This window comes from Coenobita brevimanus, chromosome 50 (genome assembly GCF_032717465.1).
Source record: "Coenobita brevimanus isolate Jiangsu-jjx chromosome 50, ASM3271746v2, whole genome shotgun sequence".
NCBI classification, from domain to species: Eukaryota; Metazoa; Arthropoda; class Malacostraca; order Decapoda; family Coenobitidae; genus Coenobita; species Coenobita brevimanus.
The window spans coordinates 40,302,677-40,320,918 of NC_137003.1; the positions used below are offsets into that span (position 1 = coordinate 40,302,677).

Here is an 18,242-nt window from a genome sequence, read left to right on the forward strand (position 1 = left end):
TTATTTTAAAATTAATCTAGTTAACTTCAGATGATTTTTTTCAACTTAGTGAAAAAAATCAGGTTATGAATGGGTTAATGACAACAACAAATTATTTCTCTACAGTTAACAAAATAGTATGAAGGTACAAAATAAAGAAAAAAAAAAGGGAAAGATTAAACGAAAAATGTTTACGATAATGCTTACACAGAAGACATACAGAATTATACTGTATACACAAGTTGTTTGGCATGTTGATGATGAACATGACAGCAGTGAGAATAAAGGAATTTGATGAAGATGATGAATGATGATGATGATGAACAAGATATGAAAGCAATGGTGGTTGTGTATAAGGGAAAATCATAAACAACATATCTCTAGGAGTACTAAGCAGTTAGACCACTAAAGTATACAAGGATCCAACAGAGAAAGTAAAATAATATCTAATTTAATACACTTTCACTTAATCTGCTTTTCATTATGAAGCTGTTAATCAGCACAGAAGCTATTCACATAACACCCCATGGTTCATTATCCATCACCATCATTCTGACTTCTTTCTCCCAACTAAGGATGGGATGAGGCAGAATCCAGAAAGCAGAGAGAGAAAACAAGATAGAGGTAGAACTAAATGGCAGCATGCCCGTTGAGCTAGGCCACACAGTCATTCACTTACTATTCAAGCCCCTGGAGTCCTGACTCCATCTCAAAAGCATGATCATCTGCTTGAGACTGGGGAACTGACAAAGGATCATCCTGGTTCGGTAAATTTTGTACAGGGTAGTGTATGACCAGGGTCTTGCACTCCCTTTTAATCTGACAGTTGTTGGACTGTCTCTACTGGATAAGTAAATGTGAGGTTACATGTGGAATATGTGTACCTACCAGGAGAAGCCAAGATTCCAAGGGCTTGAATGGTGAATGACCACATGTGTGGCCCATTTCACTGGGCATGCTATTGAGTAGTTATCCTACTATCATATTCTTTCCCTTTTCTGACTTTCTGTACCCAACCTCACCTCACCTACATGTGGGAAATAAGACAGGATGACAACAACAACAATGATGACAATGATGCTGATAATGATGATGGTGATGATGATGTGTTTTTCTTAATACATGCACTTCATATTACCTATCAGTGTCAATTCATTGATTATCAAGTTAAAAAAGGGGTGCCAAATCCTGTTATATTCCCCTCTATACCTGGTTCAACCCACCAACTCAGTGCCCTGTCAGTCCCTTAGCCTTACAATGTCTCGCTTTCTTACACACCCATTTACTATATCTGTTCACCTTCTTGATCTATCATGCTCCGTCCCAACTTCTAACACTGACATTTACCTTTTTTACCACCCTTACATCCACTCTCGCCATATGGCCATACCATCTAATTGCCAAAGACCTGCTTAAAAAAGGTCTGTTGTTTATCTGTGAAATACAGAAAAAAATCTGACTTTACAATCATAGGAAAGTAACTTCTGGTGAATGTTCTGCATGTTGTATCATCCACTCACAATGTAGTGCTGCCTACTTCTTTTTTCAAATTTATCAATCTATTTCTCTGTCTGCCCTCCTCTCTTCCTATTTCTACCTTTCCTGTCTGTTTCTTTTTATTACCTTTCTTTCAACTTCTGGTGGCTGCACACCAAGTGACAAGCCCATTGAAGACATTCTTTGTTTGTAAACAAGTCATGCATTTGACAGTGTGCAGTTCCCAGGTTGGCAAAACGTTGGTCGCATGATGGAAGGTTCAGTGCGTGAAGTGGTATTGCACATGGCTTACTCTACAATTAGTGATATCTTCCTGAAGGGAAAAGAAAGGTGTACAGCTTATTGTAGATCAACAGAGAGACTGCTGAATAATATGCATTTTAAAAATTTCCCATTTGTACAGTTATTTCTACACCACATGAAAACAGCTTATGTTATGACTGTGATGGTGTTTACCTGGCACTAGAAGTTCATTATCTTCATCCTTACGACTGTGATGAGTGTCCACAGCAAAACTTTACCAAGTACTATAAACTGTCAAACAATTTTCACTAGTTACAGAGATCGGTTTATCATCCATCATAAAGGCCTCTGCAAAGACTGTCATTCATGGATGCATTATGGTAATAAAACCAAAGTTAAATGATCACTGTTAAAAGATTGACTGGAATGGAAGTGATACTGCCTTCGCATTATGCACAGAACTTGTTATATCTGAGGCATTACTTCAGAATGAAGCAAAAAGGTGGTGGTTTGTATCTGTATGTGTACAGCAAAGCCCCAGATTTCACGACTAATTGGTTCCGTGAAAGGTACTGTGAACCATGAAACCACTAAACTTGGGCACTGATCCTATGGGAACTTGGATAATTGGTTCTGGGTACCATGTTAACTCCTTCTAAAACACATTTACGCAATGTAAAATTTACTGATCACTCCTAAAATGAAACTAGTATTAATACAAAGTATTGTACATAATAGGCAAAGAAACTTATTTGGAAGGCTGGAGTGAGGTGCTTAATGGATGGGATGGGGATGTAATTTCCGAGGCAGGTGGTGAGGCTATCACGCTGTGCATCTTCCTCATGCTTCTCACAGCTGACTCAGGAATTTTAACCCTTAATCACCGGGTGTCGGTTAGAACTGTCATGAAATAGGTGGCCAGGTGGCACCAGGTGTTGGTCGGAATCGCACTAGTTTTTGCACCACAGTTTGAAGTGACCACCACTTTATCTCAACAATAAAAGCTAGGGGGGTACTCCTGCCAGACAAGCCAACCATACCCTAGTCATCTCTGTGACTCTGCCAGGTGTAGAACAATCTTTTCTTAACCGTTCGCATGCAATTTTGTTCCTGCATCAGATGGACTTTTGCCTCATCCACCCCTGCTAAGCCTCTTTCCAAGGCTAATAGGAGAGGACTCATTGATAGTGCCATAGGGCATACCTTGGACACCACTGTGTCAAGTTTATCTAGTAATGGAGAAGTTATCATGTCAACAGCAAAGCCACAGTCAGGGCCACGGGCAGACGCATGAACACATCCTGTTCTCGCGGCAAAAATGAGTCCTCTTCCTCACGTCATTACTCATCGTCGCAATGGCCTACAGACCTGAGGATACTTTCATTCACAAGACGAGTTGTTGAGTAACATCATCATCATCATCATCATCATCATCTGGACCTACTTTCCCACCCTAGGGCAGGGTGAGGAGTAGCAATGTCCAGACACATGGTCTTTAATTTGTTCCCTAACTACTACAGTTTTCGAGATATTAAGGTTTGAAAACTGGCAAGTTTTGGGAAAATTCCCACAGTGAGTGAACAATGGTGCTATAAATAGCCCGATGTGAAGGTGTTGAACATTTTATACATTTCAGAATTCTTAGCACCTTGCTCCATCTGCACCACAATTTTGCTCTTCAAATCATTGTCATACACACACTTAACACAGCAAGGTGGTCATGTTTCACTTTCCCTTTACCTTTCTAACTTGGTGGTTCCGACCTTTTCCCGTCACTTCTCTCACCCCCAGGATCACCTCCCAAACCTCCAAAGCAGCAGAAGCCATAGCATGAGAGCAAAACCAGGAACAGAAGCAGCAAGGCACAGAGAAGGAAAGACACTGGGAGCAGGTTTAAATACACAGTGCATGGAGCACAGCAGGTCTGCGACAATAGTGGCAAACAATTGTCGATCACTTTCCGTCCGCGTGATTCATTTATGTTTTCTCGCAACGAACAGAGGGGTTCGTGCCCAGAGTTTGGGAATATTTGTAGGTGACCGCTAACCATGGAACCGCGAATGAAGTGTCGCTAAACTTGGGACTTTACTGTACAGTATTTCTATGCACAAGATAAATGATGAGTCAATACAAATACAACAGGACAAACATGAAGCACTTGGAACAAAATGTAGGCCATCAAATGTTACCATCAGATGCAAATACTAAACAACTGTAGGCCTATCTAGAACAGGATATCTAAGTAATGCAGACTAACAACCTAATCTAGCCACAAACTTAATTTTGACCAGTAGAAATGTCATTCTACACACCAATTTCTCATAAGCTGCAACAGCACCCAACTCAGACCCTTTCATCCAGTGTTAGTCCTGCAGTATCTAGCAGTATATTTTAGGCTGGTGTGTTAAAGAGTTTATGGCTGCTCACCCTTTCATTTCATCTTCCTCTCTCCCCATGATCAAGCAATAAGGGGTAGCCAACCATGTGAGTAAACTTGGCTCAAGTTATGTAAAAAACTCAACTCAATGGGTATTATTATCAGGAATAACTATTAATCATGGTGCTGTGGTCACTGACTGGGCATGGTGGAGAACACCCTGCAGTGGCAAATACCACTCAATTCAATTACAGTATACATGTGCTACATCTCAGCTATTATTAATTATCACTAGAGGATGTGTTACAGGCTAAGAGAAAAGATGCTTGAAAAAGTGAGATGGATCTTTAACTTAGAAAAAAAAAAAAAAAAAAAAAAAAAAAAAAAAAAGAACAGGAGAAAAGGCCAACTTCCCACAGTCCTTGGCAAACAATACTGTACGTAACTCAGCCGATTTGGCATAAGTAAAGAGAAAACTGCTTCATTGACTACAAGCTAACTAAACCCCCATTCACACATACACGGTACACGCTACGGATGATGCTGGTAAGGCCTACCAGGGTCTTCCCTGGTCTTCTGTAAGTCCATCGGGAGAGGTACCGGGAACATCTGTAGCCATCTGTGATCATCCATCGTCAACCATAGAAATGTCTAACATTTGATATTTTTTACAGTGAGCTATGGTAAATTTTCTAACGCAGGACCACTGTAGGCCACAGTTGTTAACCGTAGGCCACCGTAGGTCTTCCAGGACCATCCGCCATCATTACAGGTGGGCCTCCACATTCGCAGATTCAACTTTCACGGGTCTTGCAGATTCACGGATTGCCCCTCTGTGGAGCCAAGATTCCATTCGTGGCTGCAAAGTGTAGCAGTGTGGACAATCATGGGTCATTTTGCACCAAACCAGGCCCACACCAAACCACTGCGCTCCCGCGCTCCTCTGTCTGTCCCTCAATCTGTCCTGCCACTGTCACAGTCACTTTGCTGCCTCTACGCTGCCACGCCAGATCTCCCATGGTTTTGTTATTGTGCCCAATAATTGTCCTATCACGTGTTCAAAGGTAACAAGTGCACTGCTGTGCTATTAGGTGAGTGAATTAGCGTCCAGACCGTGCAATTTACTTGTGATAACTTTGTCCCACATGTGTCATGTTCATCATCATCATCATCACAAGTCGTCAGAGTTCATCCACCAAAACTTCAGGGACAGTGGTGAGTTAACTCTGAATATAATGGGTATGGTTGTAAGATGGGGTAAATATGTAGCTGATGACTTGCCCATACTCATGTAGATGTAAGCGAGACGCACTCAGTCGCAGGAGTCTATGGAAGTCACAAGGTACATATTTACCCTAACTTAGTATGGCCATACCCAATCAAAACTTATTTGTTTTTAAACTTTTTTTATACAGTTGGTCTGTTACTATCTGTGATATTTTATGCTGCTTTCAGGTCCCAGATGTGGTTTATTAGGTACAGTATGGGCACACTTGCTCACAGGGAGTGATTTGTGGCTGCAGAGGCATTAACAGGAAGGCGCACCAAACATTCATGTAACGTATTTGCCGGTGTATAGGGCGACTCTTGAACCTCATAAAAAAATGCCCAAAATTGTGGGGGGGGGGGGGGTCATCCTAAATACCGGGTACAAAATCCTAACATCTATATCCTGTGGTTCTGGGATCCATAGGCGTGATAGGGAACAACGCCAAACACTCACCTTGACCCTTGTTTCCCTGAATATAATACATACCGTCAAACTGTTGAAAATACAGTACTAACATCATCATCAAACACAACTTGTCTTCTATATGAAAGCAAACTTTTATAAAAAATATCTCCATGGATATGGCCATGAGGACATAAGAAAGATGAGTAACCTGTTGAGCCCACGCCATGAGCACCATCGTGTGTCTCGGTAACTACTGGCTGGGTTGTTTACAAATCACCACCGAGCACAGGGTTGCCAGACATGAAGCAGGGCTTATTACCAGCAGCGATAAATAACAGTGACATTGCCGTTATTCCTGGTGGATTAACTTCAGTCCTACAGCCATTTGATGTCTGTCTGAATAAACCATTCAAAGACCGCATCCGTGAGCAATGGAACGAGTGAATGATCAGAAGTAAAAAGTCGTATACAAGTGGTCGGAATATGCGTGCTTCAGGTCTGGTTGAGCTGTGATTTTATCATCAAGGCATGGAATGATATTTCTGTGGAAACAGTCATCAACTCATTCAAGAAATATGGAATATCCAGTTCAGTGGATGGCCTAGAAGATGACATTTTGTGGGCAGATGAAGAAGAGGAAGCCGATGCCGAAGCTACACATCTGAATTCAGAGTTTGATCCTTATGACGAAGAACTGCAAACTTTTACCCAGGATGAAGTTTATGAACTGATGATGTCAATGTGGATGATACTGATTTTGAATGTACTGTATTTAATTACCGACAGTTGATGTGATGACATTAATAAAATGTAACTTTCGTTTAACATATTTTAGAAAATTCACGGTCACATAATTCTAAGTTTTTAATACAGTATGAGTTTGTAGTGGTAGGTGAGGGTGCTCACCATCCACTCACTTGATGTATTGCTGCTGTCGGGTGTCTGCCCTTTCCTCTCCTCCATCCTTCTTTCCTTCCATCCTCTTCTGTCTTCCTTTCCTTCATTCTTTCCTTGTCCTTCTGCCTATGGGTAACTTTACACTCCCTCGTCTGTCTTTCTTTCCTTCATTCTTTCCACTTCCTTCTGCCTGTGGGTGACTCTACACTGAGTGACAAGCCAAATGGTTTCCTGTACACCAGGAAACCATTTACTATGCTGGGTGGTAACCATATAACCAAATTTTGGCGCCTGGTGGTTTAGTGGGTAATTATTGTGCTTCAATCGGACTGAGCAGGTGAAGGTTTATATCCAAGGGATGGTTGGGGTTGATTGCCTATGTAATGCCACTTAGGGATGAGTGAGGCTGGTCACTCTCATCTTAAATGTTGGGACCAACAGCCTAGCCACGGGCTCCTAAGCTCCTCATGGGGCAATGTAGGATTGGATGATGGATGGATGGATGAGTTTGTACTTGAATATTAAATGCATAACCCATTTTGATATCGGAGGTGGCACATGCAACCTAGATAGCCTGTAAGACCCATAGAAGCTGGTTTAAAGTAAAACCTAAACAAAGGCTGTGTTGCTTAGCAACGTGTCAATAGTATCATTTCACTGATCAGTGGGAAGTGTGATAAAGGACTGGGGTTACTGGGGCAGCAAGCTCCTATTGTCTAAAGAGTTGGTGATCATCTTATGCACAGGGTATATCTCTAAACTCACATTTTGTATGGAAATATTGGGAGTAGTCTTATACACAGGTCGGCCTTATACACCGGCAAATACAGTAAATTCCACATTCGTGGGGGTCTGTGTCCCCTAACCCCGACGAATGTGGTAGGCCGCCTGTACAAATACATTGTAAATACATGTAAACTGTGAAATATTGCCACTGTAGGTCTTCCAGAGCCTTCCGTCATCAATACAAACACTGTATAATGTAAATATTGTACATGTAAATTGTGAAATATTATTGATTTTGTATATTGCATGCGAGTTTTTTTGAGACATATTTAATAAAGTGCTCAAACTTTTAACTTTACTTGAGTTTGTTAGAAATTGACATAAATGAATTGTTAACTTTCAAATCACTACTAGTGGTAGGTGGGGGCGCCCATCATCCATCCACTTAGTATAGTGATACTCTGTATTTTGGGTAGCTCCACAATGAGTGGCAAGCCAAAAGTTTTCCTGTAAACCAGGAAAACATTTGCAACGCAGGGTGGTAACCTTATAACCAACCAACACGAATTCCCTACGTGACAGCAAGTGGGTTGGCGGAGGGTTAGTGCCCCTCCCCGGAAAACAACCAACTAAAAATACAAACAAGAAGCCTCAGACCAGGAATGACCAAAAGTTTACGATTAGGGACCGAAACAAGGACTTGGTACGGATAGCTACATGGAAGGTAAGGGGTGCAAATGATCAGGTGAAGAAAGAGAGATTGTCCAGGTGCCTGAGGGTGCAAAAGTGGATGTATGTGGGTTAACTGAAACTAAATGGAGAGGTGAGCGTGTGAGAGAATGGGAGAATAGATGGGGTATATGAAAGGAAGTAGGTGAGAATGAGAGGACAAAAGAAGGAGTGTGTGTTGTTGTAAGTAACAGATGGAATGAGAACATACGAGAGTATGGATCAGTTGGCTCAAGGATTGTGTGGGTAAGATTGAAAGTTGGACTACAATTGTGGGCGATTGTGTGCATGTATAAGATCATGCAGGCAAAGTGAGGGAAGAGTTTTGGACAACTGTGGAAGCGTGCATGGAAAAGTTTGAAAGGAATGAGAGAATGTTTTTGATTGGATATATCAATGGAAAAGCAGGGAATGCGAAGGTGGATGGAGTATTTGGTGAGTGGGGTGTGCCTGCAGAGATGGATGAGAATGGTAGTGCTTTAGTGGACATTTGTGCCAGGAGGGAGTTGGTGTTAGCCAATACCCTCTTCAGGCACAAAATGATCCACAGGTACACGAGGCAAGTGATGAGAAGGGTGGGTAGTGAACTAAATAAAAGGAAGGCAATGATTATGTGTGTGTGGATGAAAGAATGAGAAGGTGTGTAATGGATGCAAAAGTATATATAGGTTGGGAGAGTGGACTTTCAGACCACCACTTGGTGGTGGTCAGAATTGATGTCCAAATAAAATGGAGAAATAGAAGATGGGAAGGACAGGAGGAAGTAATACATACAAGGAGGGTGTAAAAGTAACAAGAAGATGGAAAAAAGGCAGACTACAAGAGGGAAGTGGAAGAGCGATTGGGTAAATATGGATTGCAGCAGACGGGGGACATGGAAGGTGTGTGCACGATTTTCAAAGAAGAAATCTGTGCAACATGTGAGGTGGTGTGTGGGGTGAAGAGAAGATGAAATAGGATGCATGGAACAGCATGGCGAAATGACGATCTGAGAGAGACTGTGGCACAAAAGAAGAAAGCATATAGTAAGTGGATGAGAAACAAGGACGTAGAAGAAGTTGAGAGACAGGAGAGAGAGCTATATGTACAAAGGAAGAGAGAGGTGAGATTAGTAAGAGAGAGTAAGAAGAGAGTGGATGACAAATTTGGAAGGAATTTGAGTGAAAAATGAAGGGAACATCAGAAAATGTTCCGGAAAGAGGTAAAGAGAGTTAGACAGGGTGCCAAAGAAATTAGCTGGACAGTGAAAGATAAAAATGGTAGATTACTAGTGGAGAAGGGAGAAAAAGTGAGCAGATGGAGAGAACACTTTAAGGAATTGTTGAACTAAGAGAATGAAAGTAATGCAAGTGTATGTGGCTGGGGAATGGCTGGGAGAAGGAGGGATGTGAGAAGAGAGGAAGAAATCAGTAGGATGGAAGTTGTGGAAGCAATGAAGAAAGTTAAAATGGGAAATGCCGCAGGAACTGATGGAGTGTGTGGTGAAATGCTGAAGCATGGGGGAGAGACAGTAGTAGAATGGATGTGGAAGATGTACAGATTGGCCTGGGAGGAAGGCAGAGTCCCGGAGGATTGGAAGTCAGGTATAATTATTCCCCTGTACAAAGGAAAATGGGAAAAAGAAGTGTGTGGTAATCATAGGGGCATTTGTCTTCTTAGTGTAATAGGAAAAGTATATGGTAGAATACTTATTGACAGAGTTCAGGAAATAACACAGGAATTAGTAAGAGAAGAACAGGGAGGCTTTAGGAGGGGAAGAGATTATGCAGATCAGATATTCATTCTTGGATCTTCAGTGGAAAAGTTTCTAGAAAGGGGAGAGAAGTTGTATGCAACCTTCATGGATTTAGAGAAAGCATATGACAGGGTGGATAGGCAAGGATTGTGGAAAGTATTAAGAATATATGGAGTACATGGGAAGTTGTTGAAGGCCGTAGAGTATATATGAGGGTGCTAAGGCTGCAGTGCGTGTGGATAGTGAACTGAGTGAATTTTTCTGTTTACAAGTTGGATTGAAACAAGGATGTGTGATGTCTCCATGGTTGTTCACTCTGTATATGGAAGGGGTTATAAAAGAGATAGAAAGTAGAGAAGCGGATGTTGGAGTGTCTTTAGTGAGAGAGGGCAAAGTTTGGAAACTCCCTATATTGTTCTTTGCAGATGATATCGTGTTGTTAAGTGAAGACGAAGGGAAGCTGCAAGGCTTGGTGGATGAGTTTGGGAGAGAGTGTGAGAAACGGAATCTAAAGGTGAATGTAGGGAACAGTAAAGTTAAGGGCTTCGAGAGAAGTGAAGTCAGTGAATGTACAGCAAAGCTGGATGAGGAGGAAATGGAAAATGTGTGTATAAGTACTTGGGCAGTGTGATGAATAAGGATGGAAGTTTAGAGGGTAAAGTGCCTGAAAGTGTGCAACAGGGAAGACAAGTTGCTGGTTCCTTAAAAGCAGTAATAAGAAACAGGGAAGTGAGCATGGAAGTGAAAAAGCTAATACATGACAGTATTGTGATACCAACTCTAACGTATGGAAGTGAAGCTTGGACCTTGTTGGAGGGACAGAGGTCAAGAGTGAAGGCAGTGGAAATGAGTTATTTGAAAGGAGCATGTGGAGTCACATTGAGAGACAGACAGACAAATGAGGAAGTGAAGGAGCAGCATAGTGGTGTGGATGTGGATGTGATAGGAAGCATTAGGAACAACACACTGAGGTGGTTTGGCCATGTGCAGAGGATGGAGAGTGAGAGACTGATGAGGAGGGTGTATGTGAGTGAGGTGGAAGAGGGGAGAGGGAGGGGAAGGCCAAGGATGAGATGGAGGAATGGAGTGGAGAGGTATATGAGAGAAGGGGGGGATGAGCTTGGAATAGGACAATGAAATGGCGGAGGACAGGGAAACAAGGAGGCGATTTGTTTGCGGCCACCCCTTACAGGACTAAGGCATCTGGCAATAGATAGATAGAACTTTAAATGTTGTCTCGCTGCCATGGGACGCTCTACTTGTATGTTGTTAGAACTTAATAAAATGGGTTTTTACCTTTCGAATCTTGTCTTGTTGCCATGGAACCCAAAATGCCAAAGGCATTCTCGACAACATGTCTGGCTCTTGATAACCATTGAGGCACCATGAGCATCCATACAGATTGTGGAGAATTGTAGGTCCACCATGACTCCGTCGTAGTTTCGCTGTGATCATCTGTGGTGCGACCATCGTTTTCCGTCGTCAACCGTAGCCTTGCCGGGGACAATCGTGAGCTCTTCCGTAGCCTTCCAGAGAGTTACCTTGGCGTTCTGTAAGTCCACCATAACTCCACTCTTGTTAACCATTGGTTAATCATAGAGGCACCATAGTGGATCATGTCACATTGTCATGCTCTCGGAGAGGACCATGGATGGCCATGGTAGGACAAATTTTCTCTACCAGCATCACCCATAACATGTTCCATGAATGTGTGAAAGGAATTTCAGCCTACACAGCAGGTGAGGAAACTGAGCCTGAGGTTAAAAACAAAAACAACGGCTGTTTCAAACACCCATCCTTTCCAGCTGATTGCTACAAGCCACATTCCCTGTCATTTTGAGTCCTTCTCACTGGTTATCCTATGCAACAATATAGCATCTGACTTGTTGATCTGTGCAGCCAATGACTATGAACAATGGTACCACAGTGAAAGTGATCGGGCTCCTTGGATAGCAACTGCTCTGAGAGTGGCTAATGTCTTGCCAACAAGGTGCTTTGTTTGTGCCACATGATTCATGGCTGTGACGTCAATGTCTCTTATTAACTTCCTGTAACCTAGGAAACCATTTACAGTGGTGGGTGGTAACTATATAACCAGAAAAAAGGGTGGCGTGGAGCCTGCTATGGTGACCCAGCTAACTGGGTGGAGCGCCGCAAGTGTGCGGTCCATCCAGACATTAAACCTCCGCACTTTTCCCCACACCTTACTGTTGCAAGGCATTGTCAACCACAAGGAAGCAACAGCTGATTGCAAGGATGGCCCTGCAAGGAATGTACTTACCTGTGGTTGATGGGTTTGTTCGGCCAGACAGACCAGGGTTGGGCAACAACAAACAACTTCTTGTATATTTTACTTATTCCACAGGGATGCACTATTACAGCATTAATTTACACCTACAGCCAAGCCATTCAGACAATAGCTATTCATAGACAACACAGCCCATAATACCCTCCAGCACAGGTTAATGCATATCACAGCATGAGTGAGAGTGATAGCATTTACCGTATTTCCTGCTACAGACTGTACTGTAATGTGCTTTTTCCTGAAAATATTTGCATCAAAAATTACCCTGCACATTATACCACAGAAGTCATGAACTGGGATAGGTCTATGGATTAAGGTGACTGGTACTTTCAAAATGGTGTTTGCCAGAATCGAGAAAGTAATGACGAAATACGAGAGTCAAGGCCACCAACAGTCGGATGCAAATCACGAGATGGCCTTAAGACTTTGAGTATGCATTACCATAAATACATCATATACAATCAGTAAATTAAGTATTCTGCCAGTTAGATATGCACATGCATGGAGCGACTGCACCAGGCCAAACACATCGATTACAGAGAGAGAGAGAGAGGTTCGCCTCTTAGCAAACAAAGGGCAGCGGTGAAATAGCTGCATATTCCTGTATTTCTACCTTAATAAATAATTCAAAGCAAAATTAATTTCCTTCACACTTACTGGTGGCTGCTGAATATGCATTACCTGTCTATCTAACTATCTACCTATAACCAGATGCCATAATCCTGTAAAGAGTGGCTGTTTGACTTTGAGTGGGTTGTTTTACAGGAAGGGGCACTAACCCTCCACCAACCCACTTGTTGACACGCAGGGAACATTTGGGTTGGTTATATGGTTACCATCCAGCACAGTAAATGGCTTCCTGACTAAAAGGAAATCATCAGCCTTGTCACTCAATGTAAAGCCACCTGAAATGGAAAGAAGAGTACTAAAAAGTGACAAGAAAGATGGGAGAAATAGAAAGAGAGGAAAGCAGACACAGAAAAAGAATGATACAGGTGATGGATGAAGTAGGCAGCACTACATCATGTGAGTGGATGATGGTTGCCACCATCTACCTTGCCATCCTGACAAATCACGAGTTTGCATCATACACTCGTGCACATTATATGGTGGGAAAAACAGTACATTATAGAGTCTAGAGTACCATACCTGTATAAGATTAAACCTGGAGATGTGAGATATGGGTGCATCACAGATTCCATGTGGCTCTGGCGTGACGAGGGCAGGACAGAGGAAGAAGACAAACACCACATCAACACATATTGTGCTGACCTCCCTAGTGTCAGCTGTTTTAGCAGTCAAGAGTACATCATACAGCACACGGACTAACCATGACAGCTGCGGTGGGAAGCAGTTCATAGCCTCCTTAATGCTCTCCATGAACCTGCAATGGGACAGTTTCAGCAAAAAGCTATGTATAGCAATGCATCACTGGATGATTTCTTTGGGAAAAAAGAAACAAACAAACAAAACTTTCAATTTCTAGTTAATCATATGACATGCATCATTACAGATGACACATGATGTATTGTTATCTGAGGGAATTATAAAATCTCTTTACAAACTATGTATCACCACCTTCATCATCACCATCAAAGAGACCATAATTACAGTATTACAGGTTTTGCTTTATCCCCTTAAATCTAAAGGTATAAGTAACTCTTCTGGCTACTACCAGAAAATTTTATTCTGGTAATAAAGGCATCATATCCTTAAAATCTTTAAACCTATCTCAGTTCACCCACTGCAGGGTTTTATTTAGACTAATGCTTGATGATATTACCAAGCTGAGAACAGCAACTTGTCTTTACAGGGTTATTCATCATAAACTGACTATGAAAAAGTTACTGGATGAAATCACCTCTCAGTAATTTTGACAAGCTTTGCAATGGTCCAGGCACGGTACTTGGCAAGAGCAGCATTGTACTCCGGGGTACCCTCCTTGCCGAACCTCCTGAGGCGTTCCTCAGCAGGAAAGCGGACGGCAGCTTTGGCGGGGTCAATGTCAAGGAAGAGTTCATCCTCCATTAGCAGCTGCATAATGGGCTGATGCAATGCTGCCGTCAGGAACACCTGAAAACAAATAACTCCTCACAATACAATTTTTTCAGCTGTGCTCAAACATTTACTCAAACATTTGTTACCTCCACAAAGAAAAATAAGTTCTACCAAAATGTACTAGAACATTCTCCACTGGTTACTGCCTGATTTGAACTAAGTCTATGGCCCACTCCTTCAAATACCAGTGGCATATTTTTATTTATTTGTAAGAGTATCAAGTTCCCTTAAAATGAATGTTTATTACAAAATAATTTTCAAGTTACACATTATTAAAACTTACAAAAAGTAAACTTTTAACTTATAAAATGATCTAATAAAATGCAATTATACTTCTCTTATCAGTGCTTTTTTGTATAACCACTAATCACCCTCAGTGAAAACCTTCTTTACTGTATAAAACCATCCTATACTATGAGTATATTCCTAAAAATTAATGATTACCAATCAAGGAATCTTGAGGGTCATCTAATACATTCCATCACCTTGTAGCCATTACAGACAGTACATTCTTTAACCAATCAACTGCTCATTGTGGTTTTCATACTTACCGTGGTGCACAACATACACTGTTTTTTCAGTTTTGTTTTAAGCCAGTATTACATTTTTGGTATAAAAGAGAACATGAAGAAACACGACTATGTCTAATATAATGTCAGTATCTCTTACATTTTGTGAGTAAAAGATGGAAGAAGAGGATAAGAGAGTATGGATCAGTTGGGTCAAGGATTGTGTGGGTAAGATTGAAAGTTGGAATACAAATGTGGGCGAGTGTGTGTGTGTATGCACCAATGCAAGATCGTGAAAGCAGAGTGAGAGAAGAGTTCTGGACAAATGTAGAAGTGTGCATGGAAAAGTTTGGAAGGAATGAGAGAGTGTTTTTGATCGGTGATATGAATGGTAAAGTTGGGAATGTGAAGGTGGATGGAATAGTTGGTGAGTGGGGTGTGCCTGCTGAGATAGATGAGAATGGCATTGCGTTAGTGGACATTTTGTGCTAGGAGGGGGTTGGTGATAGCCAATACCCTCTTCAGGCACAAGATGGTCCACAGGTATACATGGTGAGTGATGAGAAGGGTGGGTGGTGAACTGAATGAAAGGAAGGCAATGACTGATTATGTGTGTGTGGATGAAAGGATGCGAAAATGTGTAATGGATGCAAGAGCTTATAGAGGTTGGGGGAGTGGACTTTGTGACCAATACTTGGTGGTGACCAGAATCAAGGTCTAATTAGGATGGAGAAATAGAAGAAGGGAGGGACAGGAGGAAGGAGTATTTGTAAGGAGAGTGGAAAGATTACAAGGGGATGAGAAAAAGGCAGAATATAAGAGAGAAATGGAGGAACGATTGGGCAAATATGAATTGGAGTAGATGGGGGACGTGGAAGGTGTGTGCAGGATATTTACAGAAGAAATAGGTGCAGCAAGTGATGTGGTGTGTGGGATGAAGAGAAGACGGAGGGGTGTGCAAGGAACAGCGTGGTGGAATGAAGAGGTGAGACAGGCTGTGGCACAAAAGAAGAAAGCATACAATGAATGGATGAGAAATAGGGGCGTGGAAGAAGCTGAGAGGCGGAAGAGAGAGTTATATGTAGAAAGAAAGAGAGAGGTGAAAAGATTAGTAAGAGAGAGTAAGAAGAGAGCAGATGAGGAATTTGGAAGGAACTTGATGTAAAGTGGAGGGACTGTAAGAAAATGTTCTGGAAAGAGGTGAAAAGAGTAAGACAAGGTGGAAGTGAAGTTAGCAGGGGAGTGAAAAATAAAAATGGTAGATTACTAGTGGAGAAGGAAGAAAAAGTGAGCAGATGGAGAGAACACTTTAAGGAATTGTTGAACATAGAGGATGGAAGTAATGCGAGTATAAGTGGCTGGGGAATGGCTGGGAGGAAGAGGGAGGTGAGAAGAGAGGAAGAAATCAGTAGGATAAAAGTTGTGGAAGCAATGAAGAAAGTTAAATTGGGGAAAGCCCCAGGAATTGATGGAGTGTGTGGTGAAATGCTGAAGTATGGGGGAGAGATAGTAGTAGAATGGATGTGGAAGATGTACAGATTGGCCTGGGAGGAAGGTAGAGTCCCAGAGGATTGGAAGTCAGGTATAATTATTTCCTTGTACAAAGGAAAAGAGGAAAAAGAAGTGTGTGGTAATCATAGGGGCATCTGTCTTCTTAGTATAATAGGAAAAGAGTATGGTAGGATACTTATTGACAGAGTTAGAGAAAGAACAGAGAAATTAGTTGGAGAAGAACAGGGAGGCTTTAGGAAGGGAAGAGGTTGTGTAGATCAGATATTCATTCTTAGATCTTTAGTGGAAAAGTTTCTAGAGAAGGGAAAGAAGTTGTGTGCGGCTTTCATGGATTTGGAGAAAGCATATGACAGGGTGGATAGACAATGATTGTGGAAAGTATTAAGAATATATGGAGTAGATGGGAAGTTGTTGAATGCTGTGAAGAGTATGTATGATGGTGCTAAGGTTGCAGTGCGTGTGGTTGGTGAACTGCGTGAATTTTTCTCTTTGAAGGTTGGGTTGAAACAGGGATGTGTCATGTCTCCATGGTTGTTCAATCTGTACATGGATGGGGTAATAAAAGAGGTACAAGGCAGGGTAGTGGATGTTGGCGTGGCCCTGGTGAGAGAGGGTAGTGTTTGGAAACTCCCTTTACTGTTTGCAGATGACACTGTGTTGTTGTGTGAAGACGAGGGAGAGCTGCAAGGCTTGGTGGATGAGTCTGGGAGAGTGTGTAAGAAACGAAATCTAAAGGTGAATGTAGGGAAGAGTAAAGTGATGGTCTCTGAGAGAGGTGAAGTCAGTGAATGTACAGTACAGTGAGGTTGGATGGTGAGGAATTGGAAAATGTGAGTACGTTTAAGTACTTAGGTAGTGTGATGAGTAAGGATGGAGGTTTGGAGGGTGAAGTGCTTGAAAGGGTACAGCAGGGAAGAAAGGTTGCTGGTTCTTTGAAAGCAGTGATAAGAAACAGGGAAGTGAGCATGGAAGTGAAAAAGTTAGTACATGACAGTACTGTATTGTGATACCAACTCTAACGTATGGAGGTGAAGCTTGGACGTTGCTGGAAGGACACAAGTCAAGAGTGAGAGCAGTGGAAATAAGTTATTTAAGAGAAGCATGTGGAGTCACAGGGAGAGACAGGCTGACAAATGAGAATATAAAGGAGCGTTGTGGTGTGGATGTGGATGTGATACGAAGCGTTAGGAGGAATACACTGAGGTGGTTTGGCCATGTGGACAGGATGGAGGGTGAAAGACTGACAAAGAGAGTGTATGTGAGTGAGGTGGAGGGGGGAAGAGGGAGGGGGAGGCCGAGGATGAGATGGAGGGATGGGGTGGAGAGGTATATGAGAGAGGGGGGGGGTGAGCTGGGAGCGGGGCAGTGAAATGGCGGGGGACAGGACGACGTGGAGGCGATTTGTTTGTGGCCACCCCGAACGGGACTGAGGTGTCTGGCAATATATAGATAGGTCTCTTACGTTTTAATCATAATGGATTTAATCATCACCATCATCACTGCCAACACCTTGCTCCCTCCTACAAAACCCCTGACTGGCAAAAGCCATGACAGAAGTGCCTCCAGGTTTCTTTGTCCTCACTTAGCTCTTTCACCATCTCAAACAGTTCTCTTCCTATTCTTTCTCTCTCTCAGCAATGTTCTCCGCCATTCTCTTCTTCCATACCATTTATGATCTGCCTCTTCCAACATTACCTGCAATTTTACTTTCAACTTGGTACCCTGTGTGCAGTCTGAATAAGTTCATACCACATCAATAGAATTTTTTTTTTCCCCATCTAAAATTCAACACATCACTGTTCTAGTCCTCTCTTCTCTGCCAAAAGACACAAATTGTTCTACTTTTACACTATACATCCTGCACATACTTTCAGCTGTTCTGAAAAAGGTCATGTCAACAGCCTATAATCTACAAAGTCTACTGTCACTCACTATACAGGTTTTATTTCCATACAGGAGTATCACAAGTAATGTACAGTAACTTCATGAAGGATCCTATA

General features: G+C 42.1%; 1 protein-coding gene across 1 annotated transcript in view; it reads right to left on the reverse strand.

The window, feature by feature from the left end:
* Gapvd1 (GTPase activating protein and VPS9 domains 1) overlaps positions 1-18,242 on the reverse strand; it is a 160,471-nt gene that overhangs the window by 120,322 nt on the left and 21,907 nt on the right. The window contains exons 5-6 of the mRNA XM_080272171.1: positions 14,025-14,236; positions 13,313-13,547 (exon numbers count right to left, since the gene is read on the reverse strand). Of these exons, the coding sequence (XP_080128297.1) occupies positions 13,313-13,547; positions 14,025-14,236 (447 nt within the window). The remainder of the gene's footprint in view (positions 1-13,312; positions 13,548-14,024; positions 14,237-18,242) is intronic.